This window comes from Medicago truncatula, chromosome 3 (assembly GCF_003473485.1).
Source record: "Medicago truncatula cultivar Jemalong A17 chromosome 3, MtrunA17r5.0-ANR, whole genome shotgun sequence".
Taxonomy (NCBI): Eukaryota; Viridiplantae; Streptophyta; class Magnoliopsida; order Fabales; family Fabaceae; genus Medicago; species Medicago truncatula.
The window spans coordinates 45760010-45779220 of NC_053044.1; the positions used below are offsets into that span (position 1 = coordinate 45760010).

The 19211-nt window shown below is 33.2% G+C and overlaps 2 protein-coding genes across 5 annotated transcripts; both read right to left on the bottom strand.

The window, feature by feature from the left end:
• Positions 1–1587: 1587 nt before the first annotated feature.
• LOC11430819 (serine/arginine-rich splicing factor SR34A) lies at positions 1588–6789 on the bottom strand. Of its 4 annotated transcripts, none has more exons than XM_024780046.2 (14): positions 6634–6777; positions 5637–5902; positions 5387–5498; positions 4694–4759; positions 4527–4601; positions 4308–4452; positions 3779–3825; positions 3637–3694; positions 3075–3124; positions 2932–2988; positions 2565–2644; positions 2394–2471; positions 2248–2305; positions 1588–1891 (listed from the first exon to the last, which is right to left on the bottom strand). In XM_024780046.2, exons 3-14 carry the CDS (start codon positions 5471–5473, stop codon positions 1871–1873), a joined length of 822 nt encoding a protein of 273 aa, XP_024635814.1. In that variant the 5' UTR covers positions 5474–5498; positions 5637–5902; positions 6634–6777; the 3' UTR covers positions 1588–1870. The 4 variants fall into 4 exon arrangements, with proteins under 4 accessions (XP_024635814.1, XP_039687620.1, XP_024635815.1 ...); XM_039831686.1 differs by having other exon boundaries at positions 5637–5776; positions 6634–6734; XM_024780047.2 differs by lacking the exon at positions 5637–5902 and having other exon boundaries at positions 2394–2468; positions 6634–6789.
• Positions 6790–9317: 2528 nt separating this feature from the next.
• Positions 9318–18538, bottom strand: LOC11428212 (protein EMBRYO SAC DEVELOPMENT ARREST 30). Its single transcript, XM_013605997.3, has 11 exons — positions 18041–18538; positions 16800–17029; positions 16389–16473; positions 15573–15643; positions 15379–15467; positions 15013–15256; positions 13971–14083; positions 13376–13466; positions 13026–13154; positions 10837–11390; positions 9318–10101 (listed from the first exon to the last, which is right to left on the bottom strand). Exons 2-11 carry the CDS (start codon positions 16965–16967, stop codon positions 9927–9929), a joined length of 1719 nt encoding a protein of 572 aa, XP_013461451.1. The 5' UTR covers positions 16968–17029; positions 18041–18538; the 3' UTR covers positions 9318–9926.
• Positions 18539–19211: the final 673 nt, after the last annotated feature.

The window sequence follows — 19211 nt, forward strand, 5'->3', positions numbered from 1 at the left end:
TTTGACCTTGAATTGTAGAAGTCACGTTTTCAACGTTCAACCAAGAGAGGTCATAGACCTTTGCCCTGGGAACTCGTAATCGTAACATTGAAATTCAATTGGAGCCTTCTATATCTTGGACCTGCCTTTTTAATTTCCTCTTGTTAAGTTAAAAGAAAATATAAATACCTGGCTAAATTTTATTTTTCATCCTTTAAGTTAATTTTAAGTTTTGCTTTGATCCATTAAGTTTTTTTTTATCTATTCTGGATCCTTTAAATTCATTCTAGATACATTGAGTTTTGTTGATCCAACTTTCTCTTATAAATACGATCGGAGGGAGTATTAGATAATTCGATCCTCTAAGTTTCAAACTTAAACATTTCCGTTCTTTTTATCAGGATTAAAGTGTCCAACATTCATAACTTAAAGGAAACGAAAAAAATTAAAGGATCAAATTTTATAACATTTGTAGTTTAAGGGATGAAAATGAAACAAAATAGACTTAAGGAATCAAAACGAAATTTAAAAATAACGTAAAGAGTTAAAAATGTCATTTAGCCTAAATATTTCATATAGATCTATTTTTCGTACACCCGTTATATTTTTTTTGTTTTACACACACCCATAATGTATTTGATTAATCACGAATAAAAAGATAGTTAAAACAATTCACGTTAAAAGTTATGGTTATTTTATATAAATTAACCACAATAGTTGAGAATTAAATTAATCATATACTAGTATTTAACTAAAGTAATCATATTTTTAAAAGTGATTAATCATATATCATATGGACATCAAAAATTGAATGTTCATCAATCATTACTGAAACGACAATTCCAGTCCTAATGAAATTTCTATTCATATAATATATAATAGGTGTTAACTTTTCTTTACTAAAAGTGTGAAGCATCAATGAATATTTAAATACAATATTTTATTAGACCTACAGAAGACATAAAGGATAGTCTATTCCCAATCACTTTTTAAGTTATTTATTTATTATTCAGAAATCAGAATTTGAAGCTAACCACTTAAACGGGGTGCAAGCTCCTCAATTTATTTTAAAATCTTCAAGTTAGAATTTAATCTGCAGTATGAATTTTTTCGTTAAAGAAACTTATCATAATCTTTGAATACACTTGCTACTAGTTTTTTTCTCGTGCTACTTGCCATGAAGCAATAAAAATAAAATATTTTTTTCTTTAGAGTTTCAAAGGTGATTAAATTATAATTATTTAAAAATTTATTTTGTCTTCCAAATTCCAAACGGCAATGAATTCAAAATTAATTATTAGGGACATTGTAAATTGTAAAAGAAATGTAAGAAAATATTTGTTGGAAGGATAGCTCATTATCGTTTACCACTGTTTAAAAATATTTTCTTACATTTCAACAAGCTATCCTGTGAATTTATTTTATCTTCCAAACTCCAAAAATCATCACAATACACAGCATATTTACAGCACCACATTAGAACTAGCAAAAGGTTCAGTCAAATCGCAAAGTTCAAATCCAATTTATAGTTATATAGCTAAATATATTTTCTTTCGGTAAAAATACCTTTTTTCAAATTCAAACCATGAGAACAGCATCTGGTAAAACTTAAAAATGTCTCAAAATGCTAATAGTATTATACCTTGTGTTGAAAAAAGGACAATAGCCAGGCAAATATCCAACATTCATGTTTAATAGAAAAACAAGACCAAAATGGTAGCAGCAAGTCTAGTCTAGTTTAAGCCCTACAGAGTAACCAAACTGATTAAACCCAATAAAACAACTCTGGTACAGTAATTATCCATTAAATAATTCAAATCCACTCAAACATAATTCCAATATCCCAGAATAATGCAGGAGCTTCAGAGATCCGCCTGCATTTGTCAGCAAATCAACCGCTACCAGACAGAACCTGCAACAACAAAAAGTTCATGCTTCATTAGGACGGACATCACAAATTTCTATAACAAATATGCAAAAGAAGCGTAGCCTAAAACTTGTGTAAATTACTACTCTATTCTGGTAAAAAAAATAAGGAAATAAATTTATCACCCAGATGTTCATCCTCACTTAACAAGTGCTTTGTATAACATCCAAAATTTCAATTGTTCCTACTTTCTGTAATATTGGCTCTAAAGTGAGAACATAATTGCGAAGGAAAATGTCAAATACAATATATATCGATTTAACGATATATCATGTTCCATTCTTTATTATCATGAAAAAAAACTCATTAAAATTCTGAATCATATAATCAGATTTAAATACCTGGCGTGGTGATCGCGGCGGTGATCGCGGAGACGCTGAACGTGATGGTGATCGTGGCCTGTAATTGGATAAACAATTCAAGTGCATAAAAATGGTGGATTTGCACAAACTTAAAAAATAAAACCATGTCTAATAACTTTATATACCTGGCAGGCTTGATTGGTGATGCTGATCTGGATCTGGAAATAGACCGTGACCTAGAAACAGATCGCTCCAAAGACCTACTGCAGAATGAAATAACATGATTTACCCAAATAAGTAGTATGTCTAAAAGGCATGATAATGTAGCACGAGCCAACATCACAAAGTCGCAATACCTTCTGGCCCTTTTCGGACTTCTGCTCCTGCTGGGGCTTCTGCTGCGGCTCCTTGAACGACTGCTCTCATACTTCCTAACCTGCAAGATAATACTTTTAATTATGTATAATTCTCCAGATAATCCTTCTCATACAAACAGTGAAATAGTCCTACACTCAAACATCAAGTTACACATGCAACGTTCATTTTATAGAAGAAGAAACAAAGACAAGACAAATAATAAGGGTGCAAGATCGTTCAACATGCAAAAGTTTGTACGATCTGTGGCAATGATCACATATTAAAGCCATTCAGAAAAAAAACATTATCCCCTCCCAGAGACGATAAATGAAAAAAAATTATAAATGTTATTACAGATCTGGTTACCCGAATATATGATCTCGCCCAAGGATTTCTGAACTCAGTGTCATCCAATTTCCGAATCTGTGAAAAAGAAAATATGTTAAAAAACATATGGAAGGGGAATATTGTATAAAGCTGGGAATAACTCATCAAAATGAAACACTTACAGCATATTTCATGTCATCGTAATTAGTGTAATCAACAAGGCCAAAAGTCCCTGAGCAGAAAAGAGCAGTATGAGTGGAAGAAATGATAACTATATTGCAAGCACAAACATATATTGCAAAAGGACAACACTCCAGAAAATAGGAAGTTAGAAATAGCCATCTGATATCACAGGCTTATTCTGGTACCCTGCAGACTTGGTCACTAAACTAAAATGAGAGTGTGCACTGAAACAATTGAGAAGAAAAGGTGTCTACTAACATGGTCATTCGTCACTAATACCAGAATGACCAGCTGCGGGGCTGATCATGTTACTCTTTACATATCAATTGTGATTTCCATTTGAGGGGGAGCCTCAAGCCATAAAAATATTAATAAATTAATTTAATACAAAACAGAGGTGATCTTCAACCAAGTTATTTATCTTTTAGTAGGCCTTGGTTTTTTTTACGCCACTCAGATGGAGCAGAAAATACAAAACATGCACCATACGACAGCATAAATATAGAAAAGGTAAAAAGCTGATAAAGATATTGCAAAACAAAAACCAAAATAAATGTGTACCTTCACTGTCACGGGAAACTTCAGCAAAGCAAACATCACCAGCTTTTCGCATATGATCCTGAAACCAAATATTAAAATTGTAGGTGCTATGCTGATGATTTGAGTATCTCTCATTTGTTATTTTTTATGAACATTTTGATACCTTCAAATCCTGCCAGGATGCAGAAGATGGGAGTCCTCGAACAATAACTGTAGTAAACAAAAACAAAAAAGACTAAGATACTATGGTGTGTAGAAAATCACGAAAAGTTAGAAAACAAAAATATCTTCAATAATTATTGCCGATTGGCAATAATATGCATAAAAGTAGAACAAAAATCACTTGTAATTTATGAATCACATAAAGCAAACAAGCACATACAGTAACAAATATCGAAAATTGTGAATTCATAAACATGCAGATAAGAGTCATGGACAATGGTTCAAGAGTTCTCAGCATGAAAAATCTTAGAATGCCATGAATCGGGGAAATTTAAATTCCCTTTTTGAAAGAAAATTTAAATTCTTCCTTAAAGAATGATAAACATGATATTAGTCGGAGCTTAATGGGTGAACAGCCTAAATGAAAAATAAAAATGCAATTCCGCGTTTTTTATTTGGTAACAAAATACCATTCAGCATATGTTCCCTATCATTTTTATATTGAAAAAGGAATCCCTAAATAGACACACCTCGAAATTCAGAATGGCGAGAGACACCAAAACGGCCCCCACCAGCACTATCACCGCCGCCGCCTCTTCCACCGCCGCCGCCACCACCACCATACCCACGTCGGTCACTTGATGATGGCCCTCTGCCTCCATGGGCGAGCTCCACCTACAACAAGAACAGATTAGGCATTCCGAAGAAAGTTTTCACCTCACAAGACAAAAGTTGGAACAGTCCCTTACTCTTAATCGACAACCATCAAAGTTGTAACCATCACGACCCCGAATTGCATCTTCAGCATCTCGAGCATTGTCAAACTACCAAGCCAAAATACAAGTAATCTAGTAGTGAGAAAAAGGGTAAAGAGTGTCGCCAAGACAGAAATATATAAGAGAGTAATTATAAATACCTCAACAAAACAATAACATGGAGGGCGAGGAGGAACCTTCAATTCAATTTCCATTATGCGGCCATACTGTTAAGGGAATAATGGAAAACCATTGTAACATGACTATGTTAGTACATAACAATCAACCTCAAACATTGACCCTTGAAGCTACGTATAAGATAAGAATCAAGCAACAGATATAACTAAGGGTAAAATCCAAATCCAAGTTAACAAAGCTAAGCAAACTATAGTCCATTCAAAGGAAAAGGAGGTCAACAGAAAAAATACATGGCTGTAAGTAGTTAAGAATATATGATTCTTTATCCTTCATAAGTCATAAGAATTGAATAATGCAAACTATCTGCTTGTCAGTTAAAACAACAAACAACTACCCAAACCTTTTCTCGTTAACTGTTATCATCTGAATTGAATATATGTTTAATGAATTTTACTAATCGGTTAACATAATTGTAATTGATTTCCAGTAATTAAACAAAAAATAAATAGAGAAGTAGAAATGCAGGTTTGAGTAAAAGAAATTTTCAGTTCAAAACTCCTAATGGTGTAAAGGTAGGTTCCAGACAATAGGAAGATATAGAAAAATTCAGTAGCCAAACAAATTGAACAAAACACAAAATATCATGAACTAATATCATGAAGACATGAACTGAAGGCACCATAACATGGAAAACAGGAAAAGTACGCAGCTCAAACCTTGTAGAACAGATCTTCAATTTCTGATTCTCTTATATCAGCGGGCAGGTTGCCAACATAGATTGTGCGAGAAAAGCGACTACTCATATTTGATTGGAGAAATTGTACAGTTCTACAAAAAAACGGAAGCTCATCAACAAGTAGAAATCAATTACTGTCTGAAGCCACGCCTAAACCTGAAACGCCTAACTATCATCATTCTAATGATTACACAAACAAAAGTAAATAAAACCAAAACTATGAAGCAAACCAAGAGAGCAATCCTTGAAGAGAGCCGTGCTCCACAAGCTCCATTGCTCATTTGCTCCAAAGATGCTCCAAAGCTATAACAATATTGAAAATAAATTTGCTCTCCTCATCCTTTCCAGAAAATTAGCAAGCATAATCCTTCTGAGAGTGAGGAAGAATCTCCAATTATTTAAAAAAATAACCACAACTCCACCCCGATTCTCCCACTCCCACTCTATATTCCCTATGTTTGATTGCAAAGCTCAAATTTGTCCAAGCGCTTGTCATCTATCATAAAGAAAGCATTTGTGTCATGAGATCAAATTATGATCATATACTCAACAAGTTACCTTACTCATCTCTCGTTTAACCGCTTTGACAGATCAAACCCTAACATTACCCTTTTTTTTATTGATTAAACTAGCACTAATGGCCATTTTACAACCGTCCCCGTTGGTTACAAGGCTAAGCTCTTACCACTGAGCTGGTGCCTCAACTGTAAACATTACCCCTTGTTAATTTTACACACACTTGTTTTAGCTGCTTATTCTCCGGGACAAGTAACTGGTACTACATTCCTATACCCTCACCTCACAATCTGAAATACCCATGTATACAATTCACAAATCCTTAACTAGAATCATTACCCTTTTACCAGCTTCTTCAATCTCGTCTGCAGATTTCACCCCGTGAAATACACAAACTTAAAACGCAACCACATCACCTAAATTGGAGATTATTTTCCAATAATAACTAAGATATACAGAACAATAAAAATTCAAAATTCTAACGTGATAACTAAGCAGAGTCTTCAGAAATTGCACCCAATAGCATACAAGGTGGGCAGGCAAAACCCAAGTTGCGAATTTTAAAAAAAATTCAAACTTGGAGCTCAACGATGGAAATGAGATAAAATTTACCTCAAAACCCTAATTTAAAACGGGAACATTCAAAATTCAATAGAGGCATGAAACAAATTCAAATTCAACAAATCAAAAGAAATTTGATGCACGCCATACCAGAAAGATTACAGCTTGAGCACCCAATCGCTGCAAAACTGAAGCCGAAGCTGGAACAAGATCCCTACGAAATCGAGAGAAGAAACGAAGAGTTTGAGGCAAGAGATTAGGGTTTAAATCTATGGATCCGAAACGGGTTTGGGCTTCAATAGAAAAGGAAAACGGCCCATCCTTTGTTAATGATTGCTAATCGCACCCCTTATATGCTCAAATTTGTACGACGGTATATTTTCAGATGAAATACACCACTGAAAACGTGCTTCCGATATAATACCTTATTTAATGGGGAAAGGATGAGAAATAGTCGTAATTTTTTTGAGCATTTTGATTGGGATTATTTAATTTGAGGGAGAAATTTGCTATTTCAAAAGGACATATACACTTACATCTTGCCACCCTAACAAAACCACTTAACAAAAGGAGCATTTTGATTGGGATTATTTAATTTGAGGGAGAAATTTGCTATTTTGTAATTTAGGATCCCAAATTGTCCGACGCTCACAATTTTGAGACTCAATTAGTTTACTTATTCTTAAAGAATCTAAATTAGATAAGAGACAACATGAACAGGTGTTTATAAGCGGGGACAATCATCGCATCACAAACCAGTTTTGTAAGGTTGTGATAGGACCAACCATAAATTATAAGATTAATATGTAAATATCATTTATATGTAGGGTGTAAATATATTTTATATTGATTGAGAAATCACAGTTATGATTTGACAATGTCTTGATAGTTAAGATACCCTTGTATATATACACGATTATGCAATGAAATATACGAGCCAAATACAATCTTACATGTCCAAATATGTGATGCAATGCTCAAATCTTCTATCCATGAACCAAATGGCCGAATATACAAGATAAAAAAAAACACAGGTTTCTAAAAGAGTGTTGTGTGGCGTGCATTTAAATCATTTTCATCTTATATTTTGTTGATCTAAAGAAACACAGGTTTCTAAAAGACAATCTAAACTCGCTTCATACCTAAACCAAAACCCTTTTTACTGTCTGGCAAAAAATATACGAAGCAAAAACAAAAATCCGACCTACCGAACCAATGGACTAAATTGATGAATTTTATATAGTTTAGAGAATATTTTTTATATTTTTATAGTTTAGTGACTAAATTGGTGAGAAGTTGATAGTTCAAGATTAAAATGATGGTTATTCGATATTACACTTTAATATTTAGGTCTCTTCAATATTACATAGATTAAGGCCCCGTTTGGATAAACATCTTATATAGATGCTTATAGCATTAGTGCTTATAACATTAGAGCTTATATCATAAGCTCTTATACTTGATAAGTTATTTATGTTTGGATATGTACACTAAAAAGTACTTACATAAATTGAAGTGTTTGGATGTGACATTACATAAGCAATTATCGAAATTTTAAATATTTTTAATTTAACAAAAAAATCAAAGAATTGAACCACAGTTATCAAGATTTTTTTTGATAAAATTAATCAAGGTGTAAAAAAACAATATTATAACATATTAATTATAATTATATATATATATATATATATATATATATATATATATATATATATATATATATATATATATATATATATATATAGTATAATCAATATTTGTTCTTAAAAAAAATATCAATATTCATATAAGATAAAATTAACATTAGAGGTGTAAATAAACATATCATATATATTGATATTAGTGTGCAGTTTGTTACCCAAAAAAGACAAGTTAAATTTGTTTTTTTATTCAGTTTCATTTTGTTACGTAACAAAAAAAATAATAAAAATCTTCTTAAAAAAAAAAATCTTAGTTACGTTTGTTACTTTAGTAAGATAAGTATATAACAATTTTGTTACTGATGCACCGCCAAAGATAACTAACATTATAATTAAAATATTCTTTCAAAAAAAATTATAATTAAAATATATGTTTTGAAAAAGTGGATCTAGAGAGAATCGAAAGAGGTTACATAAATTCATAAGCTCCTTGTTAAGCCAGAGGGTAAGCTGAAAATTTAGGCTTATTAAAATATGGCATAAGCAGCTTATGAAACTATGATAAGCTATTTTTATTTATTTACCCAAACGCCTTTAAAAAGGCTTATGGGAGTAGATAAGCCCACATAAGCTCAAAATAAGCCAATCCAAACGGGGCCTTAGACTACTAAAAATGATTTTTTATTATTATTGTAAACAACAATTATTTATCATAAAATTATATATTTAATATAAAGTGCAGATAAACTTTATATTTTTGACCTTTTTTACACTTTGAATTCTCTTCTTCGTTCTTCCGATCACTCTTTCATCCCTCATTCAAAGATATATTTGTTTGTCTCTTTCTCCCTTAATTTTTTCCTTGCATGTTCTCCCTCTTGGGCCTCCACAATATGTGTCTATCTGTCTTTAAATTCTAGAGAGAATATCAAGGTAGAGAAAACGTAAGGAAAAAAGATTGAAAGGCAGACGGACACAGATCTTGAATGAGGGGGAGGATGGGAGAGTGATTGGAAGGAGAGGATGCAAAGATTTTACGGGAACCCGAAGTTTCTTGATCTTATTTGTTTCAGAGCTTTGTTTCCATGGATTGCCGTGTTAGTAATAATTATATTCATCGCACTAAGAACTTTAAAAAGAGAGAGATCATGCGGTGTAAAAAAAAAAAAAAAAAAAAAAAGGATAGCAGCCATATATGGATTAATTTCTAAACAAAAACTCTGCTTCTAACTTTATCTGTTCTCCAATTATGCAGACAGCTGATCTTTTTATCCTTCTGTTCGTAATATGTATGTTACAACAAAAATTCAGATGAAAGTGGAAAGTGAAAAGTAAAAGAAATTGTTATCTTTGTCTATGGAAATAACCAAAAAATTAATGAAAGAATATATTTGAATACCAATATGCTCAGCACAGATAGCATTGAGACATGTGCGTTGCCGGAGCACCTTATAACCTATACCTCTCAAATTTCAGAAAAATTGGATGTTGTATATCTATAGACTGTAGTTATGATATGCACGTCCACTATCAGTCATTTGGATCCATTTCCTCATCTTGATCCCAGACTTGAGTCTGATCAGTTTTACCACCATTTTTTTCAGACTCAGATTCATCAACAAAATCATTACTCTCATAATCTGGGAGCCCATCGTCTTCAGATTTTACCCCTTCTTTCCCCATCGAACCTGACAGACTAGCATGCTGCATCCATTTGGGGCAAAGGTCTTCGCCTCCATATAGAAATTGGCCATCCTCACCTCTAACGCGGTTAGCAACGCTGGCAGAAGCTACTCTACAAGATCATTCTGGAAGTGGATGTGAAAGGAACATTGCTGGTTTTGACAATCGAGATTGCCTTATGAGGCCTTCCTCGGTCATACTTTTGTTAAGATGTTCTTGCACTAAAATTGTCCAATTGTGTTTTGGATGGTACAAATTCTCACGGTTCATGTTGAAAAGTTCCGCAACAACTTTCCTGTAAGAAACATGAGGAAATAGGGTCACTAAAATGTAGAATTAAGGGAAATTTCAACTAACCAAAACCACAATCAACTACATGGTTTTCAAAGAATTAGAATGCTGAGAAGTTCAAAGCGCGGAAACAGAAGTTCATCATACTCATCACCTTCAGATGCATACATACATGCAATTCTCAAGGCATCAAGACAATCAATAAAAAATTACCGCATTAGAAAAAACATAGGTGGAAAGGAAGGAAGGCATACTATGCACACAATTTATTGACAGAACAACACATATGCATAAAATTTATCCAGAAAGTGCCAAAGACAGGCCCTAGGCTTGTCTGTGGTCTGCTGCAAGAGAATTGTCTTGTCTAGCATTTGTTTAAATACTGACATGTATGGATGTCTGGAATAGGACCGAAGAAAGTTGTAATAGTGTTCTTTAGATAAATATTCAATCAAGAGTCAAGACAAAACATGCCATCTCTGAGCATTGTTGGTTACTGAAGTGGAGTAAAAGGAAATAACGTGGCTCGTTGCTCTATATATTTACCCTTTCCCCCACATAGTTCCAGCCCAAAAAGAAAGAGATCACAAAATAATGTCATCTTTCACCCGCTCATTGAACTCAGTAACTTGGCAACTCTAGTTCCCCAATAAAATAAGAAAATTTGATGATTTATATGAAACCTTTTTATATCTTAATGAATATCAATAAATTGAGACAAACACCAAAGAGCACTTACCTGTCCGGTCGGTATGTTCTAGAAGAAGCAGTCTCGTGCAGCCGATGTCCCATGACAAGGCTTGAAAAATATGGCCATCCACTTCCATCATTGTTATATCCAGGAAAGAAGGCATCTGCTTCCAAAGAAACAATGTAATCTAGTGTGTCCCAAAGTAATCTATGCGCTTTCATCCTCATATCCATAGGTGAAGGATCAGGTTCTGTAGGGGTCTTAGTGATCCAACCATACCAGCCTTCCTTTTCATGTTGGTAAATTGGTCTATTTGGAGGTGGCGGTAGAGGCCGAGGCCGAGGACCGGCCCTCTTCCATTCTTCTTTAAGTTCTTCCTCGCTTTTTGAAGGAGGTGTCCGAAAAATATTTTGAGGAAGAGGTGGTTCAGGTCCAACCAAGTCAGACAATTCTTTCTCACTGCACAAGGAAGTGCGATCCAGTGTATTGATAAACATGGACCGCAAAGGAATTAAAACACGTTGACCTCCGAATGTTTCAGAGCCAGCCAGGTAAATTATTGTTTTGGAAGGATAACCCATTACTCGAAGGAGAATGCCAACCTGTAAAAGTTTAAACAAAATAACAAATCTAATCTCCGAACGGTAAAAAAAATTAATTCCAAAAGGCAATTCATATTTATCCACAAAAATGGAAGCAATGCTCCCAGAAGGCCACATTACTTCAATTTTAATTGTAAAATTTGTTGCACTCAGGCTAGATCTTGCACGCACAATTGAGAGCCATTAGCATTTTAGAGTTGCTCGACAGGTATTTTGGGTGCAAAATGAATTTGTGCAGGATGAATTTATTATTTTCAGTTTTAAATTTCTTGATTTGTTTTTTAAACAAAATTAGAGTGCAAAAGCAACACATGGCAGAAATGACATCTCAACTAAGTTGGCACCCCAAAACCACCACATATCTTGATTTCAATATCTCTTTCCAAATTTTACTCAAGCAGTTTTTAAGTGTTGAGTGGGGCGGGGTATAGTGCAATGATCGGAGTTATGGCTGCATGACGAGGTGGTCACAAGTTTGAGCCATGGAATCAGCCTCTTCGTTGGGAAAAACCCAAGTCCCACATCGGATAGATAGGAATCCTGATAAAAGTTTATAAAGAGGAGGCCCTCATAGGTTTGTACAGATGAGTTAGGCCCCAATCATGTGATTCAAGGTGACCTTGGGTTTAATGTAGTAAACACTAATTACTGTCATTACATCATGGTAGATTTGTACGGATGAGTTAGGCCCCAATCATGTGATTCAAGGTCACCTTGGGTTTTAATGTAGTAAACACTAATTACTGTCATTACATCATGGTTGATTTAGCATTACTACTACCCCTGAAACCTTCAAATGCATCCCGTCTTCCCCCCCAAATTACTTCAATTCTATCATTATCATTAATAAATTTGTTCATCAAATCTTTTAGTCCAATCATGTTATATTACTTGTAGCCTAGCAACAAAGAAAATTGATAAGGAATCATGATAACCCAACTTTTATCACATGTTTTGGTGCAAACAGCATAAAAATGAAAACCAGCAAAACAAATGTAAAAGTTCTTCGAACGACTCGAATAAATTTATGTGTTTTTATAGAATGATTTGTAACTTCCCCTAAGAGTAGTAAACATTAAAAGCAAGAGAATAACTCTGTTTCACAGTACATATACTTGAGTGAAAACATACAGTTTCTAAATATGTTCAGCAGGGATCTTCTAAGAAAAGTATGTGTAATCATAAAATAAAATGAACTTCCCTCTGCTGCAACTATTAGCGCCTACTACAAGCAAATTGAATATCCTATTCTTTTGGAACTGTCTTAAGGATATTCACCTTTTACAGTTGTTGCAAAATAAATCATACCCAAGCCAACAAATTCTTGGGAGTCGGGGGGACTATTTTGATTATAAGTTCATAAAATATTATATAGAGATGGTAAGACTTGACATCTAAACTTGGCATCCATCCAGGATCAGTGTCAAATGGAGTCAGGGATTACATTTGTCATTGTCTCCAAGTACAAAAGGTTACTTTTAAGATTTTTTTTTAGAAATATGAATCCACGAAATTCTACCAGGAAATAGGACAAATAGGTTACTTTTTTTATTAGAAGTACAAAAGGTTATAACTGAAAATAGGACAAAAACCACGAAAATCTACCAGGAAACCCTACTGGAAAATTTATCATACCTCTTCAGGCATGAGGGGACATAGACCTTTATCTCTTCGCAAGTGTGAATCCACATTCAAATCCTCATTGAGAATTTTATCCTTTATCATTTGAGCCCTTCGATGTTGTATGAGTTCAGTGTGTACATCCTAACAAAACAAAACCTCAACAAAATAAGCAAAGAGAAAAAAAGAAACGCAAGGCAAGCGTAAGGATAAACAGTGTCTGCCAACTGAAATATTACAAGTTTCTAATGTAACCACTAAACTAAAAAAAAAATCAGAAGTAGTGTACCACAGAAAGATTTATATACCGTAAAAGTATAACAATATTTCAATTAGTAATGGTAAGGAAGAGAAACACAACAAACCTGAAAAAGTTCTGCACAACCATTGTATGCCAAGGTTTCTCTCAGTAGGCCAGGATGGTATGCTAAGAAGGGTTGCCCCAATGATCTCAACCTAAAAAGACAGAATAAATTTCTTATACATCAAGTCATCAACTCCAGAAATAGTTATTTTCTGATGAGCAAAGTGTGACCACCAACCACCATAGAGAAAATCCATATAAAACTCTACTGGAAACCTAAAATGTTAGGAGCTCACAATAGAAATAGAAAACGAAAGGAATTATTTTATTTCTTGGGTTTCCACTAACTACTGAGCCATGACTGTATTTACTCTATAAATAAATCTAAATGATTCATCTATACCCTTGTATCTTCCTATTTATTATGTAACTAATTCCGTCTGACTAACTAGGTAACTACTCTGTCCTAATATAAGCCCCATAGCTAACAAACTACATTTTCATTTTGTTATATTGGATAACAGAAACTAAATTATAATTTTTAAAGACCTCCCCCCCCCCCCAAAAAAAAAAAAAACACTTTCAAATAACAAGGAAGTAATATGTAATAGTAATGCACGTTGACATCAATTAGTTTACATTGAAGGCATTCATACTTGTTAACCATACGATGGCCAAGCATTTGAATTTCTGGACGAAATTGAAGGGCCTGGAAAGAAACTCTGCATCTCAGCCTCTGAATCTCTGCCATGGTAGGTGGAAGTACAGACTGCAGAAACAAAATGTGTAAGAAAGGAAATTCTAGGGCCTGATTAGTTTCAGAAAATATTTTTCTGTTTTCACATTTAATTACAAATCTGTCAGAGTTTTTCACTTGTTTCCTGTTTTCAAAGATTTGAACAGAAAAACAATGAAAACAAAAAAGAAGCAATTCCCTTGCTACAAAAGAAAAGGAACATAAGCAAGCATTTGAACATGGGAAGGTTTAGGTGATGGAATCACAACCAATGTTTAATATTTTAAATTATCAAAATGTCGGAAATAAAAAGATATTGTAATTCCTCAAATAGGATTACTTTCAAGGGAACCAATGAGAAACCAAAAAGAAAAAATTGACACAAAATCGACAAGCAAAGTATAAAATATGTGATGCAGGAATCTAAGAAACTTTTAGCATAAAACACTTGATCGAGTGTAAGTCCACCGCATACCATGTGCATTTGTTATCATATTCAGACATTGATTGTTTTGCATAAGAATGAAGCTAAGCAGATCAAGCATATACATGGAAGTCTGAAGTCATTAATGAAATATTTTTGATATAGAGATGAAATATTTTACTCCCTCCGTCCCTTTTTATAAGACTACTTTACAAAAGTTGTCCGTAAATATAAGACTATCGTCAAATTTCTAGACGCATTTATTACTCTTTTTCCAAATACACCCCTCATTAATATTATCAATATACCTTGAAATATGAAAGTTAACATTAAATATCTCTATAGATAAAGAGTAATTTGGTAACAGTAGCATGCATTTGTGACAAATTTATTACTCCAACAACTTTTCTTAATACTCTTGATTTTTGTAAAATACTCTTATAAAAAGGGACGGAGGGAGTACTATCTTTCTTCCAATAAAATCTTGTATCCACACAAAACGGAAGCATTAGTTGACAATTTCAGGATACCGAAATACCTGCAGCGCTCCACCATTGGCAATAATTAATCCAATAACCTTAGATTTCTTTAGCTTCGGTAAAATTTCTTGAATGTAGAAGTTTGGAGAAGATGAACTTTTGGGCCTAAATGTAGGAAATTCATTTCTTTTTCTCCTTTCCATCAAACTTCCAGGCAGGGTCTTTGCAATAATTACATCTTTTTTTAGATATGCTATGAACTGCTCCTCATCATAAAGATAGGAAAAACTCTTAAACATTGGGCTGAATAAAAATTTAAAAACATGAATAAATTATATAAAGGCATCACAGAAAGAAAATATTAGTAGCATAAAGCACAGTGGCATGCTAATAAGTAATAACCACATAAAACTTGCAGCACATACCTTACTCCTTTTGAGCGAAGACTCTCTTGAAATTCTGGAATGACAAGAGTAGCATTTAAAAGCCTAGATATAGCGACCAAATCAGGGATCTATAAGATAAAATAAAAAAGCTGTTGTTAAATTGCAAAAGAAATAGGAATGACTTCAAAATAAAATAAATAAAAAAGGACTTATGCACATCTGATGGATCATACCGATGATCTTATGTTTGCAAATCCACCAAAAACTTTTGCATAGATGAAACCATTATTCTTTTCCTTTGGACCTGGGAAGGAAAGAAACACAAACTTGAAATGGAAAATGTAGAGGACGGATGAAAATGGCACAATGAGGAAATATACATAATATTTAATACGGTTTACTCATTGTAAAAAATTGTCAAACATCATGATCACCAAATAATAGTAGCTCAGTTATGTACATTCTTAGTCAAACTAGAGAAAAGGCAACAGTTACAGCCAACTTAAAGACATGACACTCATCAACAAAAAAAAATCAAAATTAGATAATCGAAATTTCATTTAAAAATCATTTCAATGGAGGAAAAAAACTTCCATTTGTCTAATTTTCATAAAGAGTATCTCTTGTTTATCAATTACATTCAAATAAGAGCAAATACTATGAATTGTACTTTAAATTGTCATGAATGCAGCATCTATAGTTTAGCAATTTTTATACGATATCCATCATTCCTCTCAATTTGTAATTCAATACACAAATTAACAGCTTCTGTTAATCATCTCCATGATACCTTTTTTTCACAACAATCTAGAATCTGGTTACTAGGTAAGATATTGGCAATGCTGAATAAATATATGACTTCATTTAAAATGAAATTTATAAATTCAAAAGAAAAAAAAGGCTAATCACCAAGATGTAAGATAGGAACACTTCGACAAACTTTTACTTTTAATGCCATACCGACAAAATTACAAGCCTAAATAGCACACTTCTGGTCGTCGCATGTCTCCCTAATAGAAAGCTAAGAAATTTAAGTCAAAATATATTACCAGTATAATTGCTTCTAGCGTCAAAACTAGGCTGCAGTGATTCCAAAGACTTTATGGAACCCCATAGCTTCTTATTCTTTACACCCTATAGCATTTGAAGCAAATAAACTCAATATATTAGGGGGTGTTTCGATAGAGGGTTTTGGAGGGAAAGGAAGGGGGCTTTTATTTTGAACATATATTCTGTAATTTAATAAATTTAAAATGAAAGGAAAACTGACATATTGGCATAAAACTTATGTTCTAAGCCCTTATTCACTTTTATAAACTTTTATATAACTCTTAATTCAAAAGTGAAAAATTACACACTCTTTTACTTTCCTTTCCGCCCAGCCAAAGATGTGCTTAAGTAAAAGGCAAAACATTTGACCATATACAAGCAACATATACATGTATAGAATAAGAACCAACCTGCCTTACCACCACAGAAGAAAAATCATCATGAAGACTTGCAATTGCTCTATATGGCACTATGTTAACAGTCCACAACTTTGCGAAAGACAGATGGATAATGATAGACACCACAGATAAAGAGATTACAGAAAGAACAACCCATTTGATCTTAGTTACAAATGCCATATTGGCTCTGTGACTCTACATCACCAATGCCGAACGGCCGATTTTGAACTTAGCTGCAACATCTATAAGAAAAGTATATACAAGAAAACAGGTTCGTCAAAAGAAGCACGCACCACAGTGATACAAGTTAACAAAATAACTATAACATACAAAAAGAATGCACCACATTTGTAAACCTCCACCGAATTACCAGATTCCCCACGTCACATACTATATTTAGTAACATAATTACATGCTTAAATAACAGCATTTCAAGGTTGTCAGAATCAAGAATTTGCATCAGATCAAAAGGGGATAGCAAGCTCGTAAAACATAAAATCGCAACCAAGATCAAAGGATCCTACCAAAACAAAATAAGTACTAAATATATATATTATACAATGCATAAATTAGTCTAACTTTCAAATCTTAAACAAACATATGACAATCAAGTCTCAAATCCTAAACATAAACAATTCAGAGCCTCAAATCTTAAACATAAAACAACCTAGCCATAAAGCTTAAACATAAACGACTCAAAACCAGGATCATTAGAATCATAGGAATCGCACGATTTCCTGTTTTCATGCGACTTTGCAGGGATTTTGCTGAAAATCAAGGTTTCCATGATTCTCATCGATATTATGACAATGATTTTTTGCATTTTCCTTGGATTAGTCATTTTCTCAACATTTTATAGTTGAGAAAATTATGTCATTTTCTCAACTTATGTTTGGTGTAGGGTGTCAGTGTCTGTGGTTAGTAGGCATTTTTCATAATAGTCCTAATCAGCCTTCCATTAGGGGGTAAATACTTGATACCATAAATTAAACATGCAGCACCGGTGGTAAAAAAAAACTAACAATTTTACAGAAAAGATAAATTGTTTAATTAGTTAGATCAACAGAATTACGCAAAATCATGAATTAGGCATAAGATATAGCTGAAACTGAAACTAACGGAACAGAGTAAAACATGCAAACAGAGTAAGTTGTGGAAAAGTGAAAGAAAAAAAAAACATAAAATTAAGCGTAATTCGTTTTTCAATTGTTCATGGATGCATAGAGTGATAAGATAAGAAGCGATTTGAATACCTAGGGTTCTTCTGGAAGGGTGCAATTTGAAGGGGTAGAGCACCCAACCAGCGAGTAGTGTTTGACGTTCTCAGCTGGAAACTTAGTGCTTGTTTGGTATCAAGTCTGATAGCCTCAAAAGCCAGTTTGTTTTTTGAAACGCTGTTTCAACATACTTTTGATGTTTGGATGGGTTTCAGAATCAATTCTCTGAAACGCGGATTTGGCCCCAAACGTGGGTTTTCTCAAAGCTATAAATTGAAGCTTTCACGGCAAAGCAAAATCTGAATCAAACAATTTGTTTTTCAATGACATGTAAATTTACATAATTACCCATATTACAAGTTAACAACTTTCTTCTTCACAAACACACACCTTCGATACAGATCTATCTTCCCCTCTGTGAGCTTGAGGCCAATGAGACCAGTACTGAGTGATGGAGAAATGGTCGGATGGAAGAAAAATAGTGAGATAGGGGAGAAGAAAGGTTAGAAGCGAGGTGAGAAGGAGATGGAAATGGTAGAAATGTAAAGAAGCTTATGAGAAATCTAAGAAATAGAAGAAGGAACACGTGATTTCTAGAGTGACATAAATTGGATTTTTTTTTATCCATTGGGTTGGGTTGTGTTCCAATATTTTGGATTGATAATATCGTTTGATGCTGTGTATTTTCACACCCTTGAAAATTTTTTATATTGTATTAAAAATAACCAAATTGATAAAAAATATATTTTTTTAAAAAAATCTTATAAATTTTCTTAAAAAAAAAAAGATTTTTATAAACTGATAATATATATATATATATATATATTTGATATTCAAACTGATATTATTTTAAAATAAATTTTTGAACCAATAAAAATCCATTTATGATTTTAGATAAGTTCAAATAAGTATCTAAAATAAGAATGGGATGTTTAGTTTTAAATACAATTAAAAGGATAATTTTGTCATTTTACATTCAAAATCAATTTTGATTCAAACTATCCAAACGAAATCAACTCATAAGAATCACTTTCAAACAAGTGTATCCAAACATAATCAATTCACCTCAAACTCACTTTTAACCAAAATCAATTCTCTCAAACTCAATTCTATCAAAATCAATTATCGTCACCGCTATACCAAACACACACGATCAATTAAGCGATTCCGATTGGATCTCTGCGGCAACGAGATTGGATTCTTCACT

Bases quoted from the DNA above. Each gene is read 5' to 3' on its own strand.
- LOC11430819 (XM_024780045.2), bottom strand. From the start codon at position 5,473: ATGAGTAGTCGCTTTTCTCGCACAATCTATGTTGGCAACCTGCCCGCT. The intron at 3,826-4,307 runs GTGTGTCTATTT...TGTTTACTACAG, and splicing joins TCGCCATTCTGAATTTCGAG to TTATTGTTCGAGGACTCCCA. The intron at 2,472-2,564 runs GTATTGCGACTT...TTCATTCTGCAG, and splicing joins AGTCCGAAAAGGGCCAGAAG to TAGGTCTTTGGAGCGATCTG.
- LOC11428212 (XM_013605997.3), bottom strand. From the start codon at position 16,967: ATGGCATTTGTAACTAAGATCAAATGGGTTGTTCTTTCTGTAATCTCT. The intron at 16,474-16,799 runs GTTGGTTCTTAT...CAAATGCTATAG, and splicing joins CTTCTGTGGTGGTAAGGCAG to GGTGTAAAGAATAAGAAGCT. The intron at 13,467-13,970 runs GTATGAATGCCT...CTGTCTTTTTAG, and splicing joins GGCCATCGTATGGTTAACAA to GTTGAGATCATTGGGGCAAC.